The sequence below is a fragment of the Dryobates pubescens genome, chromosome 12 (assembly GCF_014839835.1).
Source record: "Dryobates pubescens isolate bDryPub1 chromosome 12, bDryPub1.pri, whole genome shotgun sequence".
NCBI lineage: Eukaryota > Metazoa > Chordata > Aves > Piciformes > Picidae > Dryobates > Dryobates pubescens.
The window spans coordinates 2,128,913-2,156,372 of NC_071623.1; the positions used below are offsets into that span (position 1 = coordinate 2,128,913).

The following is a 27,460-nucleotide window of genomic DNA, read 5'->3' on the forward strand; positions in this document are numbered from 1 at the left end:
GAGTAATTTGCCATTGGGATGTGCTGCCCAGGGAAGTGGTGGAGTCACCATCCCTGGAGGTGTTCAAGAGGGGATTGGACGTGGCACTTGAAGCCATGGTTTAATCAGTCATGAGGTCTTGGGTAATAGGTTGGACTTGATGATCTGTGAGGCCTTTTCCAACCTTATTGATTGATTCTGTGACTCTGTAATTGAATTTTTACAAGTATAAGATTTTACTGGCTTAAAATGAGACTGTAAGAGTGCTACATCTTCAAAATTATGCATAGGACTTCCATCTATGCAAGTTGTTTCTATCTTCAGGCTATTGACTGAAGGGTTAGGGAAACAAGAAAATGTTGACTGAAAAAAAAAGGAGAAAGGCTATTTTAGCAACAAATCTGAATGTTCATTCCATTTAATAAACCCCTGGATTCTAAGCACTGAATCACAACTGTGGACTATGCAGATTTCTTGGACATAAGCATTTAGACTGTAGGTCAAACTGACAGTACAAAAAGGATATTTTCATGAACATCTGATTCTTTGAGAACACACACATTAACTCGGGGGTCCTGGCAGATAAGAAGCTGCCACTGTACACATGCAACCCAGAAGGCCAACCATATCCTGGGTTGCATCAAGAGAAATGTAGCCAGGAGGTCAAGAGAGGTCATTCTTCCCCTCTACACTGCTCTCATGAGACCCCACCCTGGAGTACTGTGTCCAGTTCTGGCACCCCTATTACAAGAAGGATCTGGATGTGCTGGAAGGTGTCCAGACAAGGGCCACGGGGATGATGGGAGGGCTGGAGCTGCTTGCCTATGAGGACAGACTGAGAGAGTTGGGGTTGTTCAGTTTGAAGAGAAGGCTCCAAGGAGACCTTATTGTGGCCTTCCAATATCTGAAGGGGATGTACCAGAAAGTTGGCAAAGGACTCTTTAGGGTGTTGGGTAGCAATAGGACTAGGAGGACTGGATCCAAGGTAGAGGAAGGTAGATTTAGATTAGATGTTAGGAAGAAGTTATTCCCCATGAGGGTGGTAAGACACTGGCACAGGCTGCCCAGGGAGGTGGTGGAAGCCTCATCCCTGGATGTTTTTAAGGCCAGGTTGAATGTGGCCCTGAGTAACCTGATCTAGTGGAAGGTGTCCCTGCCCATGGCAGGGGGGTTGGAACTGGATGAGGCTCCTTCCAACCCTGACTATGCTGTGATTCTGTGATTAACATGACTCAGGCTAGAAACACCTTGTTTCACTAATCATTTTAAAATCTGGCTTCAGCAGCCTTTAGGTCACTCCTTTCCCTGCTTCTCAGTTTGATAAGGACTGATAGAGAAGGAAAGGAAGAGGATATGACACCTGCCCTTTTTGCTTTTATTGAGGAAGAAATCCACAAGTTTGGGAGGAACTTTGGGGCTCTGCTATTCACTGGCACAGGAAGGTGGGTCTGGCTGCAATTTAACCTGTCCAAGCAAGGAAGAGTCATCCAGTACACACATCAGGGCTAGGGAAAGATAACTGTGAAAGCAGAGAGGCCAAGGGCACGGAGAAAAGTGGAGCACTAACTTGCAAACATGATGCATGCCACTCAGCAAGGGATGCCATCACAGAGGGGGCTCCATGCAACAAGAAAACTTAGCAAATTGATTCACACTGTATCTGCCCCTTGTCCCTACTTCCCTCCTTCCTATCCTTTCCATCTCACTTTTCCCATTCTCTCCATTTCTGTCCTTACCATCGCATCCTCCCTTTGGTTTATAACTATTTGTGCACATTTTTTTTACTGTTAATTTTGAGGACACTTTACCTCTCCAGCAAGCTGACAGAATGTGTTCACCTATCTCACGTCTCAGTGCCACTCTTCCTTCCCCTTGCTGATTGTGCATCATACCCCTCACATGGAGAGCCACTGCTCTAAGCCTCAGGGTAACAATGTAGGTCCTCTGTTCCCTTCCTCTCTCTCATGAAGCATGGAAATGAATACAGCAAGAAAATACATATGTCACCCAGTTGCTTCTTACTGGTCAGTGTGATTTTTGACCATCCACTGTTCTAAAGTGGTGTGCAGCTGTTGTGAGGGTTTCTGCATGACTTCATGACCAGCAGATAAATTCATTACTTTTTGGAACCATAGCCAGATTTTCAACTACTTGCATAAATATTCAAACTATCCAGAGGAGGTGAATTATTCACCTCTGTGCACAGGCCTGCTTAGTAAGAAACTGGAGAGCCCTAATTTCTGCAATGCCCAGGCCTCAGGGCCTTGACCCTAGGGCAAAAAAATCCTCCATAAAAACTAATCCTGATACATTATCCAAATGTGTTCATAAAGAAAAGAAATAGCATAGGGAGACATATTGGATGACCTTGCTCCAGTCCTGGAATTGCTGTTTGGCTATCCAGTTCCTTGCAGTAACACAATGCCCCTGTCCAACACTGCTGGTATCATCAGCAACAGTCTGCTCTCCATGTCTATCTGAAGCCTCAGTTAACACCAATGCTGTGTTTTTCAGGAGTATCCCAGGTGCAGTGGGCTGACTTTGCCTGGGCTCTGGGTGCCTACCCAAGCCACTCTATTCCGTCCTCCGCTGGACAGGGGAAAGAAAATGCAATGAAAGGCTCATAGCTCAAGATAAGGAAAGGAAGATCACTCACCAACTACCATCATGGGCAGAACAGGCTCAACTTGGGGAAAATAAATTTATTACCAATCAAATCAGAGTAGGATAATGAGACATAAACTCAAATCATAAAACATCTTTCCCTCACCCACTCCTTTTTCCTGGACTGAACTTTCCCCCCGAATTCTTTACCTCCTCTCCCCTAGTGGCAGTGGGGGGACAGGGAATGGGGGTTGCAGTCAGTTCATCACACATTTTTTTCTGCTGCTCCTTCCTCCTCACAGGGAGGACTCTTCACACCACTCCAGCATGGGGTCTTCCACAACATTCTCCAGCATGAGAGTCCTTCCCACGGGCTACAATTCCTCATGCACTGCTCCAGTATGGGTGCTTTCCGTGGGGCACAGACCTTCAGGAACAGACTGTTCCAGTGTGAATCTCTCACAAGGTGACAAGTCCTGCCAGCAAACCTGCTCCCATATGGATTCCTCTCCTCACAGGTCCACAGGTTCTATTTAGGAGCCTGCTCAAGCATGGGATGCCTGTGAGGCCACAACTTCCTTCAGGCATTTATCTTCTTTGTCACAGGATGCTCCACAGGCTGCACATAGGTATTTGCTCCACTGTTAAACTCCAAGGGGAGCAAGGGAGCAGCCTGCTGCCTCACCAGAGCTGCCAGGGAATCTCTGCTCTGGCACCTGGAGCACTTCCTCCCACTCCTTCACCAACCTTGGTGTCTGCAGAGTTTCTCTCATGTATTCATATGCCTCTCTCCAGCTGCTGTTGTGCAGATTTGCTTCCCCTTATGAAATACATTATCACAGAGGTGCTACCACCATTAGTGATGGTCTCAGCCTTGGCTAGTCGTGGGTCCATCTGGGAGATGACTGACAGTGGATATGGGGGAAGCTGCTAGCAGCTTCTCACAGAAACCACCCCTGTAGTTCTCCCACTGCTAAAACCTTGCCATGCAAACCCAACACAGCAGATTTGAAAGGCTGTATTAGGACAGGTTAACGTGGCAGGTATTGGTATGGGTGAACTGGGAAACGGTCCGTGGTTGGCCCATGAATATTTTTGACTGCACAGGCAGAACACACTGCTCTGAGATAAGGAACTGGCAGGAGGGAGTCTTGAAGGCAAGGCTGATTAAGAAAGCATGCAGCTGGAACTTTACAATGACCCCCACTGGTGCCTGTGGCCCCCCAAAGCTAGCAGATGCACCTGCAGGATCCTTCACTCTGAGGTAGGTGGAGGTGGGGTTTGGCATCTCTCCCTGCACGTTCTGGCCACACATGCAGGGAGAGGGGCTGGACCACCACTCAATAAAAGGGGGGACTTCTCCCCTGCTAAAATCACTGGCAATGAATCAATCTTGACAAGCTTCAGTGCCATTTGCAACAGATGAAAGAATGCCATTAACCTGTGACAGGAACCAGTATGTGAAGGATGTTATCTAGATGTTACCAATCCAAAATTTATCTTCCCACTAGTAGGCTGGTAACCAGTTTCTGCTATCAGATACCAGGGGATTAATGCCAGTTCAGCATCAGAATCTTAACTGCAGGTATTTCCAGTGATTTCTCACTGCACACACTCTTGGTCCACAACTGTTAAGTGATATATTTCCTTATCAAAGGTACTGTTCTTACCGTAGACTGAAGAGGACGTTGCCGTCAGGGTATACTCGCAGCATGACGTTTTCCACAGTTGTATCGTGGATGAAAGATCTTTTGGAGTGTACAAAAAACACATCAGGTACCCAGATCTTTTTTATCAGTCTTCCATCAAAAGTCATACTTTTGTTTTTGTTACTAGGAAACGAAAGTCTCTCATCCTTCCAGTAATGTCTGAGGTATAAAGTCATTGTGAAGTCCTTTGTTTAATTAAAAATAAAAGAAGACAATGCTTGTTTTATTCACATGCAGGAGGGAACAGCACAATGTCATCAACTCATGCAAAGGATCATTTTGTTTCCTCTGGACATCATCTGCTAGATCCTCAAAGAGAGGAATCAAATGCCACTAAATACAGACTAGAACTCTCTCTGAGATACTGGCTGCTTGTCTTGTCACTGCTGTCTAAGTCTGAGCTTTATACTTCATTGATGTTCAGATAAAACTTGCACAGATTTCAGTGGCCTGATTGGGCCATCAGGGAAGTGATAAAGAAGCTTGAAGATTAACCAAAGGCAAAGGGAAACAGATTTCCTTGGAATCTCTTCACAAGCTTTTCCCAGAATCAGCTGTGGTTTCCTTACAAAGAGAGCCATTTAAGTTCCTCTTGAGCGCTTGGTCAGTCTGTAAAATCCACTACTTGCTGTGCTTTGTGCACAGGGTTTTAGATTAGTATATTCATGAAAGAAATGCACCATGAAGAAACAATATTATTAATAGCACAGGAGCCTAGAATTGTTTCACTTGGAAAATGTTAGAGAAACAACATGGCTGCAAGTACACATGTGGAAAGAGATGGAGAGGATGCTGCAGCCCAGCCTGAGCTTCTGCACGTACTGACTGCTCTGTACTCACCCACAGAACTTTGCATCATTAGGCAGACATCTTTTATCTCAGTAGAAGAATTGCTTCTGGTGAGAGGATTGGGAAGACATTTAGGTCTTCCCCTGCAACGGGGTTTTTCTAATTTGGGTGTGTTTGCAGGGGAACACAAGGGTTCATACTGTGGTGGGTTTAGGCTGTGCCTTCAAAATTTGGCTGCAGATTTTGAGCAGAAAAGTAGAAAAATATAAATCAATCACTACTGGGTGTGAAAAGGAAAACAAAAGATCATTCTAAACAAATTCATTGGGTACATGTCTGGAATAAGAGGAGCTTCATTTGCTTCTAACTGAGTTGGTCTGGCTAGAGTTAATGCTGGGGGGAGATTTCAACCCTCCACAATACTGATGTTGCAAAATCAACACTTGAAGAGGAGCTACAGTCACTCTGAAACGACATTGTAAATGAGAGCTGTTTGCAAAGTTAACATGCCCTGGTGCTCTAGGATGGAGAAACCTGGCACTGATGTCTGGGTGGGTTTATTAGCGGCAATTTTGGCTGAGGAATGAAAAGTTTATGTTGCAGTGCCACACACCTTTGGTTGCAGTGCCTTGTGCCTAGAACCGTTTCTGGAACTCAGTCTGTTTATTTCCATTTGCTATGGCCACAGCTCCACCCACGACAGAAGCTGTGGGGATATTCAGCCCTGCAAAGGCAAAGGACGTGAGGCCTCATCATCTCATGTGGAAGCCTATGGGGCTTACTGAATGCTTGACATCTTAAAACCAGAGCACTGCCCATTCGAATCTGTTCATCATGCCCAGAGAGAGATTCAACCTGTGCTCTCATATGACACTAGTTTAAATGAAATAACTTGCATGCTTCGAGGCAAGGTTTTGCTCTTTAAGGGTTTGCTTTCTTTTAAGTGTATGATTGTAGATCATCCAGCTGGAGGTTTTTTTAGCCCCTGAATTTTGGCTGAAATTCCTTATTCCAGTTCTACTAACCAACTTACCATGTCGACTTCGGATATGCTGTCAATGCTTTCTACCTGCACATCAATGCCCACAGGAATTGGAGACCCTTTAATGTAACAGAGTGAAAGACTGATGAGGAACATAAATCCTTTTTTTCAAAGGAAAGACTGTTTAGTAACAACATACAGAGGACCCCATCCCAGCAGTCACTATGGTCCATCAGCTTTAGTGCACTGAATGAGAAAATCCATCATAAAAAAGTAGAATAGAATAGAATAGAATAGAATAGAATAGAATAGAATAGAATAGAATAGAATAGAATAGAATAGAATAAACCAGGTTGGAAGAGACCTTCAAGATCATCGTGTCCAACCTATCATCCAACACCACCTAATCAACTAAACCATGGTACCAAGCACCCTGTCAAGCCTCGTCCTGAACACCCCCAGCGACGGTGGCCCCACCACCTCCTCGGGCAGCCCAAGACTGTGTCCTCTGGTGCTGGTTGCCTGGGAGAAGAGACCAACCTCTGCCTAACTACAACCTCCCTTCAGTTGTAGACAGCAATAAGGTCACCTCTGAGTCTCCTCTTCTCCAGGCTAAGCAACCCCAGCTCCCTCAGCCTCTCCTCACAGGGCTGTGTTCCAAGCCCCTCACCAACTTTGTTGCCCTTCTCTGGACACACTCCAGCAAGTCAACCTCCTTCCTATACTGAGGGGCCCAGAACTGGACACAGGACTCAAGGTGTGGCCTGACCAGTGCAGTGTACAGGGGCAGAATGACCTCCTTGCTCCTGCTGGCCACACTGTTCCTGATGCAGGCCAGGATGCCATTGGCCCTCCTGGCTGCCTGGGCACACTGCAGTGTAAAAGTAAAACCCAATGCTAAACTGTTGCAAAAATAAGTACGAATTTTTCAGCTCCTTTTGCAGCCAGGCTGGCTGTTGTTGGCACTGCAGTCTGGGCAGCAACGACAGCTTCCCAATGGACTGCTCGGAGTGCTGCTTAGAACTGTGACAGGCAAAAGCTAAGCTAACATATCAAATACAGCAAAGACTGCAGAGCTTTCTTACCAGCTCCAATGCTTATTCCCACGCTTACAGACAAAGTATCTATTACAGCCCATGACCATCTTTAGTTGCTTCTCTGTGTAGAGTTTGGAGTAGAAAATGGTGAAAAAGGATTGATCAGTACCTCATGTGGGGAAAGCTGTACACTTGCTAAGCATGTTCTGTGTGCTGTGTATTACCGCCTACATAATGTATTAACAAGTGCAACACATACTGGACTGCACTAGGTGACTTTGTTTTATATGGTACCCCACTACTTCATGCTACTGAAAAAGGCAAGGAGTTTATAACACAGTGGGATCTGAATGAGAACCCAGCGCGTGGCTGAGGAGAGAGGAGGCAGCGGCGAGCAGCTCAGCACTGGGAGCTTGGCTTGGCTTGGCTTTGCTTGCCTTGCTTTCCAGGCACCAAGGCCTTGGTGGCTCCAGACCTCCGGAAGAGGGGAGGGGAGGCAGCAGGCTCGGGTTGCCTACGGGCCTGAGGGCAGCAGGGGGAAGGGTTACCGTGGAAACTGCACGACAACCAAACAGAGCAGCTAGGCACTGGGTGCTCACTCAGAACTGGGTGCTCAGCACTGGGTGCTCGCTCAGCACTTGGTGCTCACTCAACAATGTGTGCTCAGCACTGGGTGCTTGCTCAGCACTGGGTAATCAGCACTGGGTGCTCAGCCAGCACTGGGTGCTCAGCACTGGGAGCTCTCTCAGCACTGTGTGCTCAGCACTGGGTGCTCACTCAGCACTGGGTAATCAGCACTGGGTGCTCAGCCAGCACTGGGTGCTCAGCACTGGGAGCTCTCTCAGCACTGTGTGCTCAGCACTGGGTGCTCACTCAGCACTGGGTAATCAGCACTGGGTGCTCAGCCAGCACTGGGTGCTCAGCACTGGGAGCTCTCTCAGCACTGTGTGCTCAGCACTGGGTGCTCACTCAACAATGTGTGCTCAGCACTGGGTGCTCACTCAGCACTGGGTAATCAGCACTGGGTGCTCAGCCACTGGGTGCTCACTCAACAATGTGTGCTCAGCACTGGGTGCTCACTCAGCACTGGGTGCCCAGCACTGGGTGCTCGCTCAGCACTGCATAATCAGCACTGGGTGCTCAGCACTGGGTGCTCACTCAGCACTGGGTGCTCAGCACTGGGTGCTCACTCAGCACTGGGTAATCAGCACTGGGTGCTCACTCAGCACTGCGTGCTCAGCACTGGGTGCTCAGCACTGGGTGCTCACTCAGCACTGGGTAATCAGCACTGGGTGCTCACTCAGCACTGGGTAATCAGCACTGGGTGCTCAGCACTGGGTGCTTGCTCAGCACTGGGTAATCAGCACTGGGTGCTCACTCAGCACTGGGTAATCAGCACTGGGTGCTCAGCACTGGGTGCTTGCTCAGCACTGGGTAATCAGCACTGGGTGCTCGCTCAGCACTGGGTAATCAGCACTGGGTGCTCGCTCAGCACTGGGTAATCAGCACTGGGTGCTCAGCACTGGGTGCTTGCTCAGCACTGGGTAATCAGCACTGGGTGCTCACTCAGCACTGGGTAATCAGCACTGGGTGCTCAGCACTGGGTGCTTGCTCAGCACTGGGTAATCAGCACTGGGTGCTCGCTCAGCACTGGGTAATCAGCACTGGGTGCTCAGCACTGGGTGCTCGCTCAGCACTGGGTAATCAGCACTGGGTGCTCAGCACTGGGTGCTTGCTCAGCACTGGGTAATCAGCACTGGGTGCTCACTCAGCACTGGGTAATCAGCACTGGGTGCTCGCTCAGCACTGGGTAATCAGCACTGGGTGCTCAGCACTGGGTGCTCGCTCAGCACTGGGTAATCAGCACTGGGTGCTCAGCACTGGGTGCTTGCTCAGCACTGGGTAATCAGCACTGGGTGCTCAGCACTGGGTGCTCGCTCAGCACTGGGTAATCAGCACTGGGTGCTCACTCAAAAATGTGTGCTCAGCACTGGGTGCTCAACACTGGGTGCTCACTCAACAATGTGTGCTCAGCACTGGGTGCTCAGCACTGGGTGCTCACCCAACAATGTGTGCTCAGCACTGGGTGCTCAACACTGGGTGCTCACTCAACAATGTGTGCTCAGCACTGGGTGCTCAGCACTGGGTGCTCATCTAGGCCTGCTCACTGACGGGTCAAAAAACCCCAAACCAACCAAAACAAAGGGTGCGGGGTGTAGAGGGTGGCTCCTGAAAGCTGGTTACTGCTGAAACAAAGGCCAGTAGAAGAACAGTGGGCACCCAAACAGACCACACACAAGCATGCAGATGTTCAGGCAGGTGGCTGCAGTGAGTGCCAGAACCTAGCACTTGATATGGAGGATGGAAGGAACAGCTCCTGTGTTAGGTGGGAGCAGATCAGGGATCTGATGAGCATGGTGGCTGAGCTAAAAGAAGAGGTGGAAAGGCTAAGAACTATAAGAGACTGCAAAAGGAAAATTGACTATTGCCATAATCTAACCTCTACAAAACCAGAATAGGAGGTAACTCTGAGTGGAACAGGGAGTGTGAGACCCTCCCATCAGCAAGCCTCTCAGCCTCCCTGCAGTAACCCACATGAGCAGGGCCAATGGGAACAGGGCTCTGCCCGAGAGAAGAAATGCAAACGGAGAAAGCCTGCTACTTTGAGCAGCACACTGCCTGCAGGGCACCTACAGAACAGGGATGAGGCTGTGCAGGAGGAGCAGGTCATAGGTGAGGATGAGGACTCAAGAAGGTCAGAAGCTGCACCAGTGACAGGGATGAGGCTCTGCAGGAGGAACAGGTCATCGGTGAGAATGAGGACTCAAGAGGGTCAGAAGCTGCACCAGTGACAGGTATGAGGCTCTGCAGGAGGAGCAGGTCTTTGGTGAGGATGAGGACTCAAGAAGGTCAGAAGCTGCACCAGTGACAGGGATGAGGCTCTGCAGGAGGAACAGGTCATTGGTGAGGATGAGGACTCAAGAAGGTCAGAAGCTGCACCAGTGACAGGGATGAGGCTCTGCAGGAGGAACAGGTCATAGGTGAGGTTGAGGACTGAAGAGGGTCAGAAGCTGCACCAGTGACAGGGATGAGGCTCTGCAGGAGGAACAGGTCATCGGTGAGGATGAGGACTCAAGAAGGTCAGAAGCTGCACCAGTGACAGGGATGAGGCTCTGCAGGAGGAACAGGTCATTGGTGAGGATGAGGACTCAAGAAGGTCAGAAGCTGCACCAGTGACAGGGATGAGGCTCTGCAGGAGGAACAGGTCATCGGTGAGGATGAGGACTCAAGAAGGTCAGAAGCTGCACCAGTGACAGGGATGAGGCTCTGCAGGAGGAACAGGTCATAGGTGAGGATGAGGACTCAAGAGGGTCAGAAGCTGCACCAGTGACAGGTATGAGGTTCTGCAGGAGGAACAGGTCATCGGTGAGGATGAGGACTCAAGAAGGTCAGAAGCTGCACCAGTGACAGGGATGAGGCTCTGCAGGAGGAACAGGTCATTGGTGAGGATGAGGACTCAAGAAGGTCAGAAGCTGCACCAGTGACAGGGATGAGGCTCTGCAGGAGGAACAGGTCATTGGTGAGGATGAGGGCTCAAGAGGGTCAGAAGCTGCACCAGTGACAGGGATGAGGCTCTGCAGGAGGAACAGGTCATTGGTGAGGATGAGGGCTCAAGAGGGTCAGAAGCTGCACCAGTGACAGGTTGGCTCAGGCCAGCCATCCAAACTAATCCCGAAAAGAAACCTCGTAGGGTCATCGTTATAGGAGACTCCCTACTGAAGGGAGCAGAGGGCCCAACATGCAGACCAGACCCATTCCATAGAGAGGTCTGCTGCCTCCCTGGTGCCCAAGTAAAGGACATTGTAGGTAAAATTCCCAACCTCATGAGTCCTTCAGACTACCACCCACTTCTGGTCTTTCAGGTGGGCAGTGATGATGCAACAATGAGAGGCTCACAATCAATTAAAAGAGATTTCAGAACCTTAGGGCAACTGCTAAAGGGATCAGGAGCTCAAGTTGTGTTCTCTGCTATCCCTCTAACATCAGCAATGGATGAGAGAACATTGAGGAAGAGCCAACAGGTCAATTCATGGCTCCGGGGCTGGTGCCATCAACAGGGCTTTGGGTTCCACAATCATGGCTTGGTTTACAAGGCACCAGAGCTGAAAACAACTTATGGGACACACTTGTCCCAGAGGGGGAAAAGGATCCTGGGTCAGGAATTGGCAGTGCTCATTGATAGGGCTTTAAACTAGATTTGAAGGGGGAAGGGGTTAATAGTCTCCTGCTGGCCTGTGACAAACAGAGGGACAGCTCACCAGAGGCAGAGGGATGGAGAGCTGGTGAGGGCTCTCAACTTGCTGCCCTGAGGCAAGCCACAAATGACACACCAGGACACTCTGTGGAAACCAAGGGGAATTGGCACAAGAGGACAACAGGGCCAGCCCAGCTGAAGTGCCTCTGTGCACATGCACACAGCTTGGGCAACAAACAGGATGAATTAAGGGCCACTGTGCTGCTGGGATGCCATGACATAGTGGCTATTACTGAAACCTGGTGGGATGATTCCCATGACTGGGATGTAGGGATAGACTGGTATAAGCTCTTTAGGAAGGACAGGCAGGGAAGGAGAGGAGCAGGTGCTGCCCTCTGTCAATAACCAGCTGGAATCAGTGGAGCTCCACCTGAGGAGGGATGATGAGCTGGTTGAGAGTGTATGGGTTAAAATTAAAGGCAAGACAGGGGAAGGAGATATTACTGTGGGAGTCTCCTACAGGCCACCTGACCAGCAGAACCAAGCAGATGAGGTCCTGAACAGGCAAACAGAAGCAGCTGTCAGCTCGTGGCTTGGACAGCAACACTCTGCGCTGGGTTAGGAACTGGCTGGAGGCTGAGCCCAGAGAGTGGTGGTGAATGGTGCCACAGCCAGCTGGCAGCCAGGCACCAGTGGTGTGCCCCAGGGATCAGTGCTGGGCCCCATGCTCTTTAACATCTTCATTGATGATCTGGATGAGGGGGTTGAGTCAGTCATCAGCAAATTAGCAGATGACACCAAGCTGGGAGCAGATGTTGGTCAGTTAGAGGGTGGAAGGGCTCTGCAGAGGGACCTCGACCGACTGGACAGATGGGCAGAGTCCAACGGGATAGCATTCAACAAGTCCAAGTGCCAGGTGCTGCACTTTGGCCACAGCAACCCCATGCAGAGCTACAGGCTGGGGTCAGGGTGGCTGGAGAGCTCCCAAACAGAGAGGGACCTGGGGGTGCTGATTGACAGCTGCCTAAACATGAGGCAGCAGTGTGACCAGGTGGCCAAGAAGGCCAATGGCATCCTGGCCTACATTAGGAATAGTGTGGCCAGCAGGAGCAGGGAGGTCATTGTGCCCCTGGACTCTGCATTGGTTAGGCCACACCTTGAGTCCTGTGTCCAGTTCTGGGCCCCTCAGTTTAAGAAGGACATCGAGACACTTGAAGGTGTCCAGAGAAGGGCAACAAGGCTGGGGAGAGGCCTTGAGCACAGCCCTGTGAGGAGAGGCTGAGGGAGCTGGGATTGTTTAGCCTGGAGAAGAGGAGGCTCAGGGGTGACCTCATTGCCCTCTACAACTACCTGAAAGGTGGTTGTAGCCAGGAAGGGGTTGGTCTCTTCTCCCAGGCAACCAGCACCAGAACAAGGGGACACAGTCTCAAGCTGCGCCAGGGGAGGTTTAGACTCGAGGTGAGGAGAAAGTTCTTCACCGAGCGAGTCGTTCGTCATTAGGATGTGCTGTCCAGGGAGGTGGTGGAGTCACCGTCCCTGGAGGTGTTCAAGAGGGGATTGGATGTGGCACTTGGTGCCATGGTTTATTCATGAGGTCTGTGGAGACAGGTTGGACTCGATGATCCTTGAGGTCTCTTCCAACCTTAGTTATACTGTGATACTGTGATTTCAACCACCCTGACATCTGCTGGAGGGACAACACAGCAAGGCACCAGCAACCCAGGATGTTCCTGGATTGCATAGAGGACAACTTCCTCCTCCAAATGGTAGAGGAACCAACAAGAACAGGTGCTATGCTGGACCTTGTTCTCACCAACAGGGAAGTGCTGGTAACCAATGTGAGGCTCAGAGACAGCCTTGGCTGCAGTGACCATGAAGCAGTTGCATTTAATCTCCTCAGGGCAATCAGGAGGAAGTATTCTAAGCTTATGACCCCAGACTTTAGGCGTGCAGACTTTGATTGCTTCAGGGATCTGATAACCAAAGTGTCCTGGGACAAAGCCCTGGAGGGAAGAGGGACCCAGGACAGCTGGTCAGTATTCAAGGACCACCTCCTCTGTGCCAAGGAGCTATGTATACCAACAAAGAGAAAAGCAGGAAAGAATGCTAGGAGGCCTGACTGGATGAGCAAGGAGCTGCTGGACACACTATTACTTAAAAAGAAACTCTACAGGCAGTGGAGGGAAGGACAGCTAGAACAGGGGGGATGTAAGGAAGCTGCCCGAGCAGCAGGAGACCTGGTTAGGAAAGCCAAAGCAGAGTTTGAATTGAATCTAGCCAGGGAGGTTAAAGGGAACACTGAGAACTTCTACAGGTATATGAATGGGAAAAAGAAGCCTAGGGAAGTTGTGGAGGAAACTGGTGACATGGCCACAAGTGATGAGGAAAAGGCTGAGGTACTCAATAACTTCTTTACCTCAGTCTTCACTGCAAGGGCCTCTAGCCACACTCCTGGTGTCATGGAAGACAATGCCAGGGACGGGGAGGAAGAACTGCACATCGTAAGTGAAGATCAGGTTGGTGATCACCTGAAGAACCTGAAAGTGTTCAAGTCCATGGGACCCCATGGGGTACACCCACGGGTGCTGAGGGAACTGGCAGATGAGGCTGCTAAACCCCTCTCTATTCTATTCCAAAAGTCATGGCAGTCTGGGGAAGCCCACACAGACTGGAAAAGGGGAAACATTACCCCCATTTGCAAACAGGGTAAGAAGGAGGAACCAGGGAACTCCAGGCCAGTCACTCATCTCTGTGCCCAGAAAGATCATGGAGCAGATCCTCCTGGGGGCACTACTGACTCAGAAGAATAGTGAAGAGGTGACTGGGAACAGTCAGCATGGCTTCACCAAGGGCAAATCCTGCCTCACCAAGGGCAAATCCTGCCTGACAAACCTGGTGGCCTTCTCTGAACAGGTGACAGCATTCATAGATGAGGGGCGAGCAACTGATGTCATTTGCCTGGCCCTGAGCAAAGCCTTCGACACTGTCCCGCACCACATCCTGGTCTCCAGGCTGGTGACACATGGGTTTGATGGGTGACCACTAGATGGATACAGAACTAGCTTGATGGCTTCACCCAAAGAGTGGCTATCCATGGGTCCATGTCCCAGTGGAGGCCAGGGACAAGCAGAGTCCCTCAGGGATCAGTCCTGGGACCAGGCTTGTTCAACATCTTTGTGGGTGCCATGGACAGTGGCATTGAGTGCACCCTCAGCAAGTTTGCTGATGGCACCAAGCTGTGTGGTGCAGAAGACAGCTGGAGGGAAGGGATCCATCCAGAGGGACCTGAACAGGGTGGAGAGGTGGACACAAGCCAACCTCAGGAGGTTCAACAAGGCCAAGGGCAGGGTCCTGCATCTGGGTCGAGGCAGTCCCAGGCAGAAATCCAGGCTGGGCAGTGACTGGCTGGAAGGCAGCCCTGAGGAGAGAGACCTGGGGGTGCTGGTGGACAAGAAACTCAACAGGAGCTCTCAGTGTGCACTTGCAGCCCAGAAAGCCAATCAGATCCTGGGCTGCAGCAAGAGAAGTGTGGCCAGCAGGGCAAGGGAGGTGATTCTCCCCCTCTGCTCAGCTCTGGTGAGGCCCCATCTGGAGTACTGCCTCCAGTTCTGGAGCCCCTATTACAAGAGGGATCTGGAGGTGCTGGAAGGTGTCCAGAGAAGGGCCAGGAGGATGAGCAGAGGGCTGAAGCACCTCTCCTATGAGGACAGACTGAAGGAGTTGGGGCTGTTCAGTCTGGAGAAGAGAAGGCTCCCAGGTGACCTCATTGTGGCCTTCCAGTATCTGAAGGGGGCTACAAGAAGGCTGGGGAGGGACTGCTCAGGATCTCAGGCAGTGATAGGACTAGGGGGAATGGAATGAAGCTGTAGGTGGGGAGATTCAGGCTGGATGTGAGGAGGAAGTTCTTCCCCATGAGAGTGGTGAAGCCCTGGAATGGGTTGTCCAGGGAGGTGGTTGGGGCCCCATCCCTGGAGGTGTTTAAGCCCAGGCTGGATGAGGCTCTGGCCAGGCTGATGTAGTGTGAGGTGTCCCTGCCCATGGCAGGGGGGTTGGAACTAGATGATCCTTGTGGTCCCTTCCAACCCTGACTGATACTATGATACTATGAATGAACAAATTACAGAACCATATTTGCATTTTTACAATAAAGTAATTAAAAAATAAATTTACAAATGAAAACAACAACAACAAACAGCAAACAACCTTGCTTCCAGTTATTTCCATGTACAGTAGCTAGAGTGAAGGATTCAGTTCTATACATACCCATACATATACATGCCCATTTCTATAAATGCTCATTTAATTGTCATCAAGCAAGTCATTCCATTAAAGCAACTCACTAATCACTGCCTTATGGAGCTGGGAGAGAGATGAATACATTTATGGCCTTGGTTAAGTCTAACTTCTCTGCTCCTTTCTCTTGTCCTTTTTTTTACAGGGGGGTGAGGGGAAGGCAGGCAGGGAGAAGCTGGTAGCTTCCCCTGGTGCTTGGCCAGGAGTGTCCTTGTGCTGTTTATTAATTGTAAATACCTGTATATTACTGTAGCTCCTGTATGTTTTGTACACATTCATTGCATTCCATTGCAGAGTGTAGATTGTGCTTGCAAATACAGCTCCATTTTCTTCTAACTGATTTGGTCTGGCAAAATTATTGTTGGGGGGGAACTTAACCCACCGGACTCAGAAATCTTGTCTCTTCCTGAGAGGGATGCACCTCAGTCTGTTAGCCAGCGCTCAAAACACAGCTCAGGGCTCGAGATAGCAACGTTCAGTCAGTTTATTAGTGAAACACTCGCCAGCACTTGCTAAAATGCTGCTTCTTTTGGATAATAGAGATAGCAGGTGATATCTTCCCTAGAGGCTGACTGTGGTAGGTTGAGAGAGGGCCTAGCTCTCTCTCTCCCCCACAGAGTGAGAAACCACAGCTAACCCAGTCGGAGGAGCAAAGCTATGTATTTACAAGCATATATGGAAAGCAGGTTATATATAGCACAATATATACAGGTATTTACAATATATACACAGAAATACACAGCAAAGAGAAATAACACAACAAAAATCCCTCCCCGAGGAGGGATCCCTTCCCTGTAACCCCCTCTCCCTCCCCCTACCTCCCTTTTTCCCCAGAAAGGGGTTAGAGAGAAAGAAAGGCAAGTTATCAAGGAAAAGAGTTGTTAGTAAGCTTTCAAAAGCCCATGCAGGATTAGTTTTTGCTTATCTCAAAGCCAACTCCAGCAGTTCGCAGAGAAGCAGGCAGGGAGAACAGGCTGAAACCCAAACTCCCCAACTCCCAAACCAAACTCAGAAAAAATTCCAACTGCTCTACAATTTAAAGTTGCATTTTGTCCATCCACCAATGAAATTCGTTTAGAATATCAGAATGTTTTTGTTCTAGTACCGAAAACATTTAGCCAGGGTCCCAGTACTGTCCCTTTTCTTAAAGGCACAGCCTCAAACGGTCACACTGACACACAGGAGTAGCAAGGTATATATCCAGCCAGGCTTCTTCACACAAAACAATAAAAAACATGTTGTGTCTCTCCTAAGCCAGTTTTGACCACTTCTTATCTTTCTTTTGACCACGCTACACCACACAAATAGTTTGCTTATGCTAAATACCAGATTGTATCAAGTACTGGAACAAGACTGCCTGGCTATAATCTGAATGGAGTCATCTTCCCCATATTGCATTGCAATGTAACCTATCTTCTGAAGACATACTTAGCCTAAATGGAAGTAATTTGGGGATTTATACATGATGTGAAGTTTGCTCACAAATTACATTACACATCATATAAATGCATGTGACACAGTAGGATGAGGAGTTCTCTATCAAGCTCCCCATTTGCATATTGAAATAGATCAAGCCTATGTTTCAGAGCTGACACCTGAGCTAGCAGTAGACAAGGCAGGGTGGCTTGGGGAGCAGGCACAGCCCTCTGGGATAGGAACACGATCAGTAGGAAAGCTGAATAATAAGTTGTGGTGGTTTGGGCATGCCCCAGGGGGGTCCAACCCAGTGGGCAGGCACAGGAAGCCAGGTATTTCATTCCATAATGCCCTGCTCCCCTATGAAACACCAGCAGGGGGTCCTCACTTCCTCTTCCTTCCTTCCCACTGCCTGGCTAGGCCCAAGGCTGGGGCAGGGGGAGAAAGAGCCCTGGGGGGTGTACCCCCAGGTGGGGGTGGGATGTTCTTGGGTATGGTTTGGGATCTCTCTCTCTTCTGTCATGGTGCTTGTGGTTTTCTGTAAAACTGTCATTGTTTTTGTTCCATTTAAACTTTGGGGAACTATTTGCACAACTATCAGTGAACTTAGTCCTACTTATGTAGGATTCTGTGAGTTGAAGGGGAAGAAATGGGAGCTGCTCTCTGCCTAAAACAATGACTTTACTAGCTCCCAAGTGAAGGACAAATCTAAAGTAAATTAAGATTAATATCTACCATCAACACTCTTCAAACAGGCAAGGAGCTACTCACAAGTCGTATCATGGGATCAATAGGATGACTGGCTTTCTAAGCCATGAGCCATAGGCAGTGAGGGAAAGGTTTTTCTTCATGACAGCTGCTTGAAGTGTGAAAATGGCAGTTCTAATAACTGTCTTGGGATTTGCAAAAATCACAGACAATTTCCTGCCCTAACAAGCACTGTCCCAGTGTGGGCACAATTTCTTTCAATAGTTAACCTTATCTGGGCAGACAAAAAGGAGCTGATCACAGAACTAGAAAGCAGTGGCAACTTCTGATTACATTGGTTGCCTGCACACAAACTGCAGCGCCAGTTACACATAGATGCACACCGAGGCACTTGGTTCTCTGAAAGGACAGCTTGCACAAAACCAAGTCACTGAGGACACTGGGTAGCATAAAAGAGATCAACAGCTGTGGCCAGGAGAAATACAGGATATGGTTCTAAAGTGAATGAAATAAAAGGGAAACTGTTACAATGAGATGTGTTCCATTTAAGGTAGAAATGCCAGAACTGTGAAACAGACTCCTAAAAAGAGATTTCTGTTCTCTGTCTGGGGAGAGGACAAAGACTATACTCATGCTGCTTAATGAGAAAATACTGTTCGGTCCAGCATTCACCACAGGCAATTATTAAACCATATCCTAGTCCTGACCTGTTATTGACAGATCATAGCATCTGCAAATGTTTTCTTCCTGTTTTGACTCTACCTTGGCAACAAATGTGAGCAGATGAAGAAGGCACTGCACACTGCACATAGATGCAATCCCAGTCACTTCAGTGGGCTCTTCACTTTTCTAACCTGAAGCATTATTAGATTGTTATCACTAACTCCACCACCCCCATAAGATAAATATTGTCCTTTCTCTGGTCTAGGCCTTCTGAGCTTTGTAGTTTTCTGGGAAACTTTCTGTTTATGATTACAATCAACTCCACTAGAAAAAGTAATAATTAACATCTGGGAACAAGTTGCTGAGAACCGAAATTTCTTCAACACAGAGTCATAGAATGATAGGGGTTGGAAGGGACCTCTGGAGACATCCCAGAGGACTGGAGGCTGGCCACCGTGGTGCCCATCCACAAGAAGGGCTGGTTGGATGAGCCAGGGAATTATAGACCTGTCAGCCTGACCTCAGTGCCAGGCAAGATTATGGAACAGGTCATCCTGAGTGCAGTCACACAGCACTTAGAGGATGGCCAAGGGATCAGGCCCAGCCAGCATGGGTTTAGGAAGGGCAGGTCTTGCCTGACCAACCTGATCTCCTTCTATGATCAGGTGACCCGCCTGGTGGATGTGGGGCAGGCTGTGGATGTAGTCTACCTGGACCTCAGCAAGGCCTTTGACACGGTCCCCCATGGCAGACTCCTGGCCAAGCTGTCAGCCCATGGCTTGGATGGGAGCACACTGCGATGGGTTAGGAACTGGCTGGAGGGCCGAGCCCAGAGAGTGGTGGTGAATGGTGCCACAGCCAGCTGGCAGCCAGGCACCAGTGGTGTGCCCCAGGGATCAGTACTGGGCCCCATGCTCTTTAACATCTTTATTGATGATCTGCATGAGGACATTGAGTCCATCATCAGTAAATTTGCTGACAACACCAAGCTGGGGGCAGGAGTTGATCTGCTGGAGGGTAGAGAGGCTCTGCAGAGGGACCTCGACAGGCTGGACAGATGGGCAGAGTCCAAGGGCAGGAGATTGAACACATCCAAGTGCCGGGTTCTGCACATTGGCCACAGCAACCCCATGCAGAGCTACAGGCTGGGGTCAGAGTGGCTGAGAGCAGCCAGGCAGAGAGGGACCTGGGGGTGCTGGTCGACGGTAGGCTGAACATGAGCCTGCAGTGTGCCCAGGCAGACAGGAGGACCGATGGCATCCTGGCCTACATCAAGAACAGTGTGGCCAGCAGGAGCAGGGAGGTCATTGTGCCCCTGTACACTGCACTGGTTAGGCCACACCTCGAGTCCTGTGTCCAGTTCTGGGCCCCTCAGTTTAGGAAGGAGGTTGACTTGCTGGAACGAGTCCAGAGGAGAGCAACAAAGTTGGTGAGGGGCTTGGAACACAGCCCTGTGAGGAGAGGCTGAGGGAGCTGGGGTTGCTTAGCCTGGAGAGGAGGAGACTCAGGGGTGACCTTATTGCTGTCTACAACTACCTGAAGGGGGGTTGTAGTCAGGCAGAGGTTGGTCTCTTTTCCCAGGCAACCAGTACCAGAACAAGAGGACACAGTCTCAGGCTGTGCCAGGGGAGGTTTAGGCTGGAGGTTAGGAGGAAGTTTTACACAGAGAGAGTGATTGCCCATTGGAATGGGCTGCCTGAGGAGGTGGTGGGGTCGCCATCGCTGGGGGTGTTCAGGGCGAGGCTTGACAGGATGCTTGGTGCCATGGGTTAGTTGATTAGGTGGTGTTGGATGATAGGTTGGACACGATGATCTTGAAGGTCTCTTCCAACCTGGTTTGTTCTGTTCTATTCTATTCTATTCTATTCTATTCTATTCTATTCTATTCTATTCTATTCTATTCTATTCTATTCTATTCTATTCTATATCAGCTAGTCCAGTCCCCCTGCAGAGGAGGCTCATGCAGAGCAGACTGCACATCACTTGGATTTGGTTTACCACTATTGTGTGCTCGGTTTTGTTCTGGTTTATTTTAAAAAAGGCCTTTCAAAAAGCATTGGAAAGAATTCTTAACCAGCCAGAACAGTGATTTGTCTACTTCTATGTCTGCTAGCAGGCTGAGAATTTCAATCTCTGGCTGACCATCACACAAGAACAGCAAATGCACTAGGAAAAAAACCAAGCAACCAGAGCAAAGCTGTGTGTTTTTATTTCCCAGTTTGACAAAACTGGGGAGAGCAGAGGGGATTTAGTTATTAAATTGAGCAGCCTCAGTTGTTTCTGTAGCATTCCTGCAAATCATGATTCTAGGTGGATTAGTGATTTTCACAATGGAGGCTCCAGGGATTTTCAAGATAATTACTCCTCAGAAGAAAAAATAGAATTGTTTTCAGATCGGTTTATCTTCACACAAGCCATTTCCAGCCTTTCATTTCAGAGGTTTAAACATAGCAAAAGAATTCCTAGATGAACATGGAATTTTTTTAACAGCTAGCACAGCAGACACATTCTATAATACCCTTTTTAGAGCAGGTATTACATAAAAAGGGTGTCCCTTTGGCAATTTGCAGCCAACCTCCACAGTAATAATTGACTGGTTTCATGAATTCTGTAGTATTTTCTTAACCAGCAGACCTTTGAACAGGTAGTGGACCTCACCAGAAATTTATCTGGGGGATAAATGTTTAATTTAGAAAACACAGCCACCATATCCCAATTGGCTTTGGAATGGAATGGAATGGAATGGAATGGAATGGAATGGAATGGAATGGAATGGAATAAGAATAGAATAGAATAAGAGTAGAATGGAATGGAATGGAATGGAATGGAATGGAATGGAATGGAATGGAATGGAATGGAATGGAATAGAATAGAATAGAATAGAATAGAATAGAATAGAATAGAATAGAATAGAATAGAATAGAATAGAATAGAATGGAATAGGAATAGAATAGAATAAGAATAGAATAGAATAGACCAGGTTGGAAAAGACCTTCAAGATCATCGCATCCAACCTATCAACTAATCCAACCCACCTAAACAACTAAACCATGCAACCTCTGTAACAGCATATGCTGGGAAAAAATAAAAGAGGTGGGGGAAAAAAGCAGAAAGCTCCCAGTAAGAGACAGAGAGCAGGGCAGAATGAAGTTCTATAGGAGTACTTTTTACTTTGTAAGACTTGTGGGCCAGTAGAGGAAGAAAGTTTGGCTAGCCATGTGAACAGGCCCCAGCAAAGTGAAGCTGCATGGATGTACTTGCTTGCTCTGGTGATGACTGGAACAGAAGGATTATTAGCAATGGCATTTTCTTCTTGTTACTGTTCTGTTGGGTTCTAATTTATATGAGAAATGAAGGTAGACTGCTATTAGCAGTAGCCAAGTCTTGGAATGGAAAAATTAGTAATGCAAAAGGAAAAATCCAGAAGGAGCCTCTAAGTTGTCCTGCAAATTATGATTTGCCTCCTGTTCTGGACTCCTGTTATTCTTTCCAGCAGCACAAGAGAAAACAGCCATTCCCCTTTTGTCAGCATGAATCTTCAGCACAGTGAGAAGGTATTTCTGACCGTTCAGGGTGGGATGGAGTACAGAAAAGAACTTGGGAATAGTGTGGCCAGCAGGAGCAGGGAAGTCATTGTGCCCTGTACTCAGCACTGGTTAGGCCACACCTTGAGTCCTGTGTCCAGTTCTGGGCCCCTCAGTTTAGGAAAGATGTTGAGCTGCTGGAAGGTATCCAGAGAAGGGCAACAAAGCTGGGGAGGGGTCTGGAGCACAGCCCTGTGAGGAGAGGCTGAGGGAGCTGGGATTGCTCTGCCTGGAGAAGAGAAGGATCAGAGGTGACCTCATTGCCCTCTACAGCTACCTGAAAGGTGGTTGTAGCCAGGAAGGGGTTGGTCTCTTCTCCCAAGCAATCAGCACCAGAACAAGAGGACACAGTCTCAAGCTGCACCAGGGGAGGTTTAGACTCAAGGTGAGGAGAAAGCTCCTTACTGAGCGAGTCGTTGGTCATTGGAATGTGCTGCCCAGGGAGGTGGTGGAGTCACCGTCCCTGGAGGTGTTCAAGAGGGGATTGGACGTGGCACTTGGTGCCATGGTGTAGTCATGAGGTCTGTGGAGACAGGTTGGACTCGGTGATCCTTGAGGTCTCTTCCAACCTTAGTTATACTGTGATACTGTAACTGCAGCATTGAACATTTACTGAGCTCTGTTTTTCTTTCCTTTTCCCATCCTTTTCCCTTCAGAAGAATATAGAATAGAATAGGATAGAATAGAATAGAATAGAATAGAATAGAATAGAATAGAATAGAATAGAATAGAATAGAACAAACCAGGTTGGAAAAGAACTCCAAGATCATCGTGTCCAACCTATCATCCAACACCACCTAATCAACTAACCCATGGCACCAAGCATCCTGTCAAGCCTCGTCCTGAACACCCCCAGCGACGGCGACCCCACCACCTCCCCAGGCAGCCCATTCCAGTGGGCAATCACTCTCTCTGTGTAAAACTTCCTCCTAACCTCCAGCCTAAACCTCCCCTGGCGCAGCCTGAGACTGTGTCCTCTTGTTCTGGTACTGGCTGCCTGGGAGAAGAGACCAACCTCTGCCTGACTACAACCCCCCTTCAGGCAGTTGTAGACAGATAGGATATAGATAAGATATAGATAAGATATATGTCTCTTATAGATATAGGATAAGATAGATATAGATATAGATACAGATATATAGATATAGATGTTACCCATTTAGATTGAGGAGGGAGAAGGCATAAAGGAGAGTGAGCTAGTGGCATTTCTGATCCCCTGAAATTTTGGAATTATGATTATGCTTAATTGCAGGTTGAGATGCAAATTGTCTAAAAACACTACTCAGTTATTTACAACTTCTTTAACTAACATTTACCACAGGAAATTAGAAGTCCTTAAGGGAAAAATGTAAAGGAAAAATAAGTCATAATTATTTTTACCAGTTCTGAAATAAGGTAGTTCAGGAAATAATAGGTTATAGGTAAATAGAGGAGAAGAAAGTAACTTTAAAGGATTTGCACACTTTTAAAGAGTGTACATAGGTTTGGCTGCCAAGGCAGCCTGCATTGTGGCCCTCAGATCCAAGCTGCTAGAAGTCTCAGCTCATTGTTTGATACTGGCCCATGCCCACTCTTTCTCACTGAGTTTAAAACATGGGATAACCATTCCAAGAAGAGCTGGCAACATAAGTTAATGTCTCCAGTCCAAACTTAAGATATCTTCTCACAGATAATCAATTTATTGGGCTACTAAAAAAAAACCCCAAACCAGTTTAGGACACAGAGTCTGGTGACAGTCTTTTGTTTCCTTTGGCAGGACCTATACAGACAGACTTACCAGAACTGGCAGGCATTGTTGTACCACTGCAGGACCCCTCACAGACCCATGCCTGGCCTCTATCAGTGTTTCTGGAAGTAGCAAGGGCTAAACTTAATTCTTACAATGATGCAGCTGGTGAAGGTGTTCCAGCAAAGGGAACAGCCATGCACCTAGTCCAATGCCTAGTGGAATTACTCAAATCATTATGCTTGCCCACATCTGTTGGTATCAGCAGGTATTCATCTACTGCAGACTTCCAAACAAAAGAGGACCATGGCATTACACAGAAGGCAATAACAAAACAAACCAAAAAATCCAGGAAAGAAAAAACCAAAACAAAACACCCAAACCAACCAAACAAATTAAAAACAAACAAAAAACCCAAACAAAACCAACTAACCAAACCAAAAACCCCAACCGAAAAGCCACCACCAACAACAAAACAACCTCTCACAAACAACAACCCAGGAGCCTGCCTTAGAGAATAAGTGCAATGTAGACTAGAATAGAATGGAATTAACCAGGTTGGAAAAGATCTTCGATATCATCAAGTCCAACCTATCACCCAAAAGCATCTGATCAACTAAACCATGGCACCAAGTGCCTCATTCAGGCTCTTCTTAAACACCTGCAGGGATGGTGACTCCACCACCTCCCTGGGCAGCACATTCCAATGGCTGGTCTCTCTGGGGAGAATTTCTTCCGCACATCCAGCCTAAACCTCCCCTGCCACAGCTTGAGACTGTGTTCTCTTGTTCTGTCACAGGTTGTCACTGGTTGCCTGGGAGAAGAGACCAACCCCCACCTGGCTGCAACCTCCCTTCAGGGAGTTGTAGAGAGCAAGAAGGTCTCCCCTGAGCCTCCTCTTCTCCAGGCTAAGCAACCCCAGCTCCCTCAGCCTCTCCTCACAGGGCTGTGCTCCAGACCCCTCCCCAGCCTCATTGCCCTTCTCTGGACACCTTCCAGCAGCTCAACCTCTTTCCTAACCTGAGGGGCCCAGAACTGGACACAGGACTCAAGGTGTGGCCTAACCAGTGCTGAGCACAGGGCACAATGACTTCCCTGCTCCTGCTGGCCACACTATTTCTGATCCAGGCCGGGATGCCATTGGCCTTCTTGGTCACCTGGGCACACTGCTGGCTCATGTTCAGTCTACTATCAACCAGTACCACCAGGTCCCTTTCTGCCTGGCTGCTCTCCAGCCAGTCTGACCCCAGCCTGTAGCACTGCCTGGGGTTGTCGTGGCCAATGTGTAGAACTTAGCACTTAGATGTGTTCAATCTCCTGCCCTTGGCCTCTGCCCATCTGTCCAGCCTGGCAAGGGTCCTCTGCAGAGCTCTCCTACCCTCTAACAGATCAACTCCTGCCCCCACCTGGGTGTCATCTGCAAATTTACTGATGATGGACTCAATCCCCTCATCCAGATCATCAATAAAGATATTAAAGAGGATGGGGCCCAGCACTGATCCCTGGGGCACACCACTGGTGCCTGGCTGCCAGCTGGCTGTGGCACCATTCACCACCACTCTCTGGGCTCAGCCTCCAGCCAGTTCCTAACCCAGCTCAGAGTGCTGCTGTCCAAACCTGGGGCTGACAGCTTGGCCAGGTGCTGCTGGGGATGGTATCATTGCCACAGGAGTCAGAACATAGCCCTGAGCTGCATAAAAACTTGCAGCACTGTGGCTTTATGCACTTAAAGTAGGTGAAATTTTGGGTTTGTTATCACATGCAACGAAATACCAAAATTAAACCCAAATAGTTTAAAACTATTCTTTACCTTTAGAAGAGGGACACATTTTTGCCCTCTTCTATACCCCCATTGTGATTTTCTGAGTATGTCAGGGAGCTGGAATGAAAAATTTTGTTTATCTGGCTTCACCGTGCCCCTTTCCCCCAGGAGGTAAATCATCCTCTGTGCCAATCTGGGAGGAAAAGCAACTGGAAAATCCACGCTGTGTTGGACCTGCTGGAGATCACTCAGTTCAGAGAACTCTTAAGTAAATGAGGCAGACCACAGGACCCAGAACTCTTAGTCTTTATAGTAAAGTACCAAAGGAAGAAGTGAGAGAGCACATCCTGAGTTGAAATGTGTAACCTGAGCAAACGTGCACAGGAAAAAACCTGGGGGAAATGAGTTGAGGGCTGTTAAATGGTGATGCTACCACCTGCAGTGTTACTGGAAATAATTGTGACTTAGTTGGCATGACTGACTGTGGCATCCTCATGAAAACGTATCGTTGCATGTGAAAGTCAGAGCGCCTGGGTTTGACCAAATGAGCACAACTCTGCTGCCATTTACATGAATACATTTTGGCACTTTTCCTTTGATTGCAATGCCATTTCAGCTGCACTCCAGTCAAACCAGAACTTGACTCTCTGACTTTTGATCTTAACCTTTAGTCCCATCACTGCCCACTTACTATGCAACTAGAGATCAAAGGCTGAGAAGCATACTGTGTCAAGATGAAGCAAAGCCAGTGAGCTGCTAGCAAGCTGTTTCTGCATTTTTGCTACAGACATGTTGCTTTGTCTGCAGTTCATTTTACAGTGAGGTTGAGTGAGGTAAACCAATAACTTGGTACACCTAAAGCTTCCAAAAAGTAAACTTACATTGTCACACATTGGCCACAACAAGCCCATGCAGCACTACAGGCTAGGGGCAGAGTGGCTGGAGAGCAGCCAGGCAGAAAGGGACCTGGGGGAAATGGTTGACAGTAGGCTGAACATGAGCCAGCAGTGTGCCCAGGTTCAGAAATAGAGTGGCCAGCAGGAGCAGGGAAGTCATTGTGCCCTCTACTCAGCACTGGTTAGGCCACACTTTGAGTCCTGTGTCCACTTCTGGGCCCCTCAGTTTAGGAAAGATGTTGAGATGCTGGAACATGTCCAGAGAAGGGCAAGGAGGCTGGGGAGGGGTTTGGAGCACAGCCCTGTGAGGAGAGGCTGAGGGAGCTGGGGTTGCTTAGCCTGGAGAAGAGGAGGCTCAGGGGAGACCTTCTTGCTCTCTACAACTCCCTGAAGGGAGGTTGTAGCCAGGAGGGGGTTGGTCTCTTCTCAAAGACAACCTGTGACAGAATGAGAGGACACAGTCTCAAGCTGTGCCAGGGGAGTTTCAGGCTGGGTTTTAGGAAGAAGTTCTTCCCAGAAAGAGAGATTGGCCATTGGAATGTGCTGCCCAGGGAGGTGGTGGAGTCACCATGACTGGAGGTGTTTAAGAGGAGCCTGGATGAGGCACTTGGTGCCATGGTTTAGTTGATTAGATGGTATTGGGTGCTAGGTTGGACTCAATCATCTCAAAGGTCTTTTCCAACCTGGCTTATTCTATTCTATTCTATTCTATTCTATTCTATTCTATTCTAATGACTAGCAGTGGTATCTCTAACTTCACATTTTCCTCTAGTTAAGTTTCTGTCTGCTGCACACTTCTTAATCAGCATTCTTCAGAGAAACCCATACCCTGTCTCTGCTGTTGTACAATAAATCTGGGCATATTATTTGGATTCATGTTTCAGTTGGTGAGCTTTGTCCTCTGACCAGGTCCCACTTTTGAAAAGCAAACCATTCTTTATTACTGTACCATCACTGCAAACTATGGTAAGAAAGAAATAAGGGAAGGAGTAATTGGGATTGACATTCATTTCACTGAGGGTTTTTTTAATTGTTTGCTGTAAAATTGTTACTGGAT

General features: G+C 48.4%; 1 protein-coding gene across 1 annotated transcript in view; it reads right to left on the bottom strand.

The window, feature by feature from the left end:
• The window catches only part of GABRR3 (gamma-aminobutyric acid type A receptor subunit rho3), a 52,518-nt gene that overhangs the window by 13,163 nt on the left and 11,895 nt on the right, over positions 1 to 27,460 (bottom strand). Inside the window, exons 3-4 of the mRNA XM_054165866.1 lie at positions 6,115 to 6,182; positions 4,254 to 4,477 (exon numbers count right to left, since the gene is read on the bottom strand). Of these exons, the coding sequence (XP_054021841.1) occupies positions 4,254 to 4,477; positions 6,115 to 6,182 (292 nt within the window). The remainder of the gene's footprint in view (positions 1 to 4,253; positions 4,478 to 6,114; positions 6,183 to 27,460) is intronic.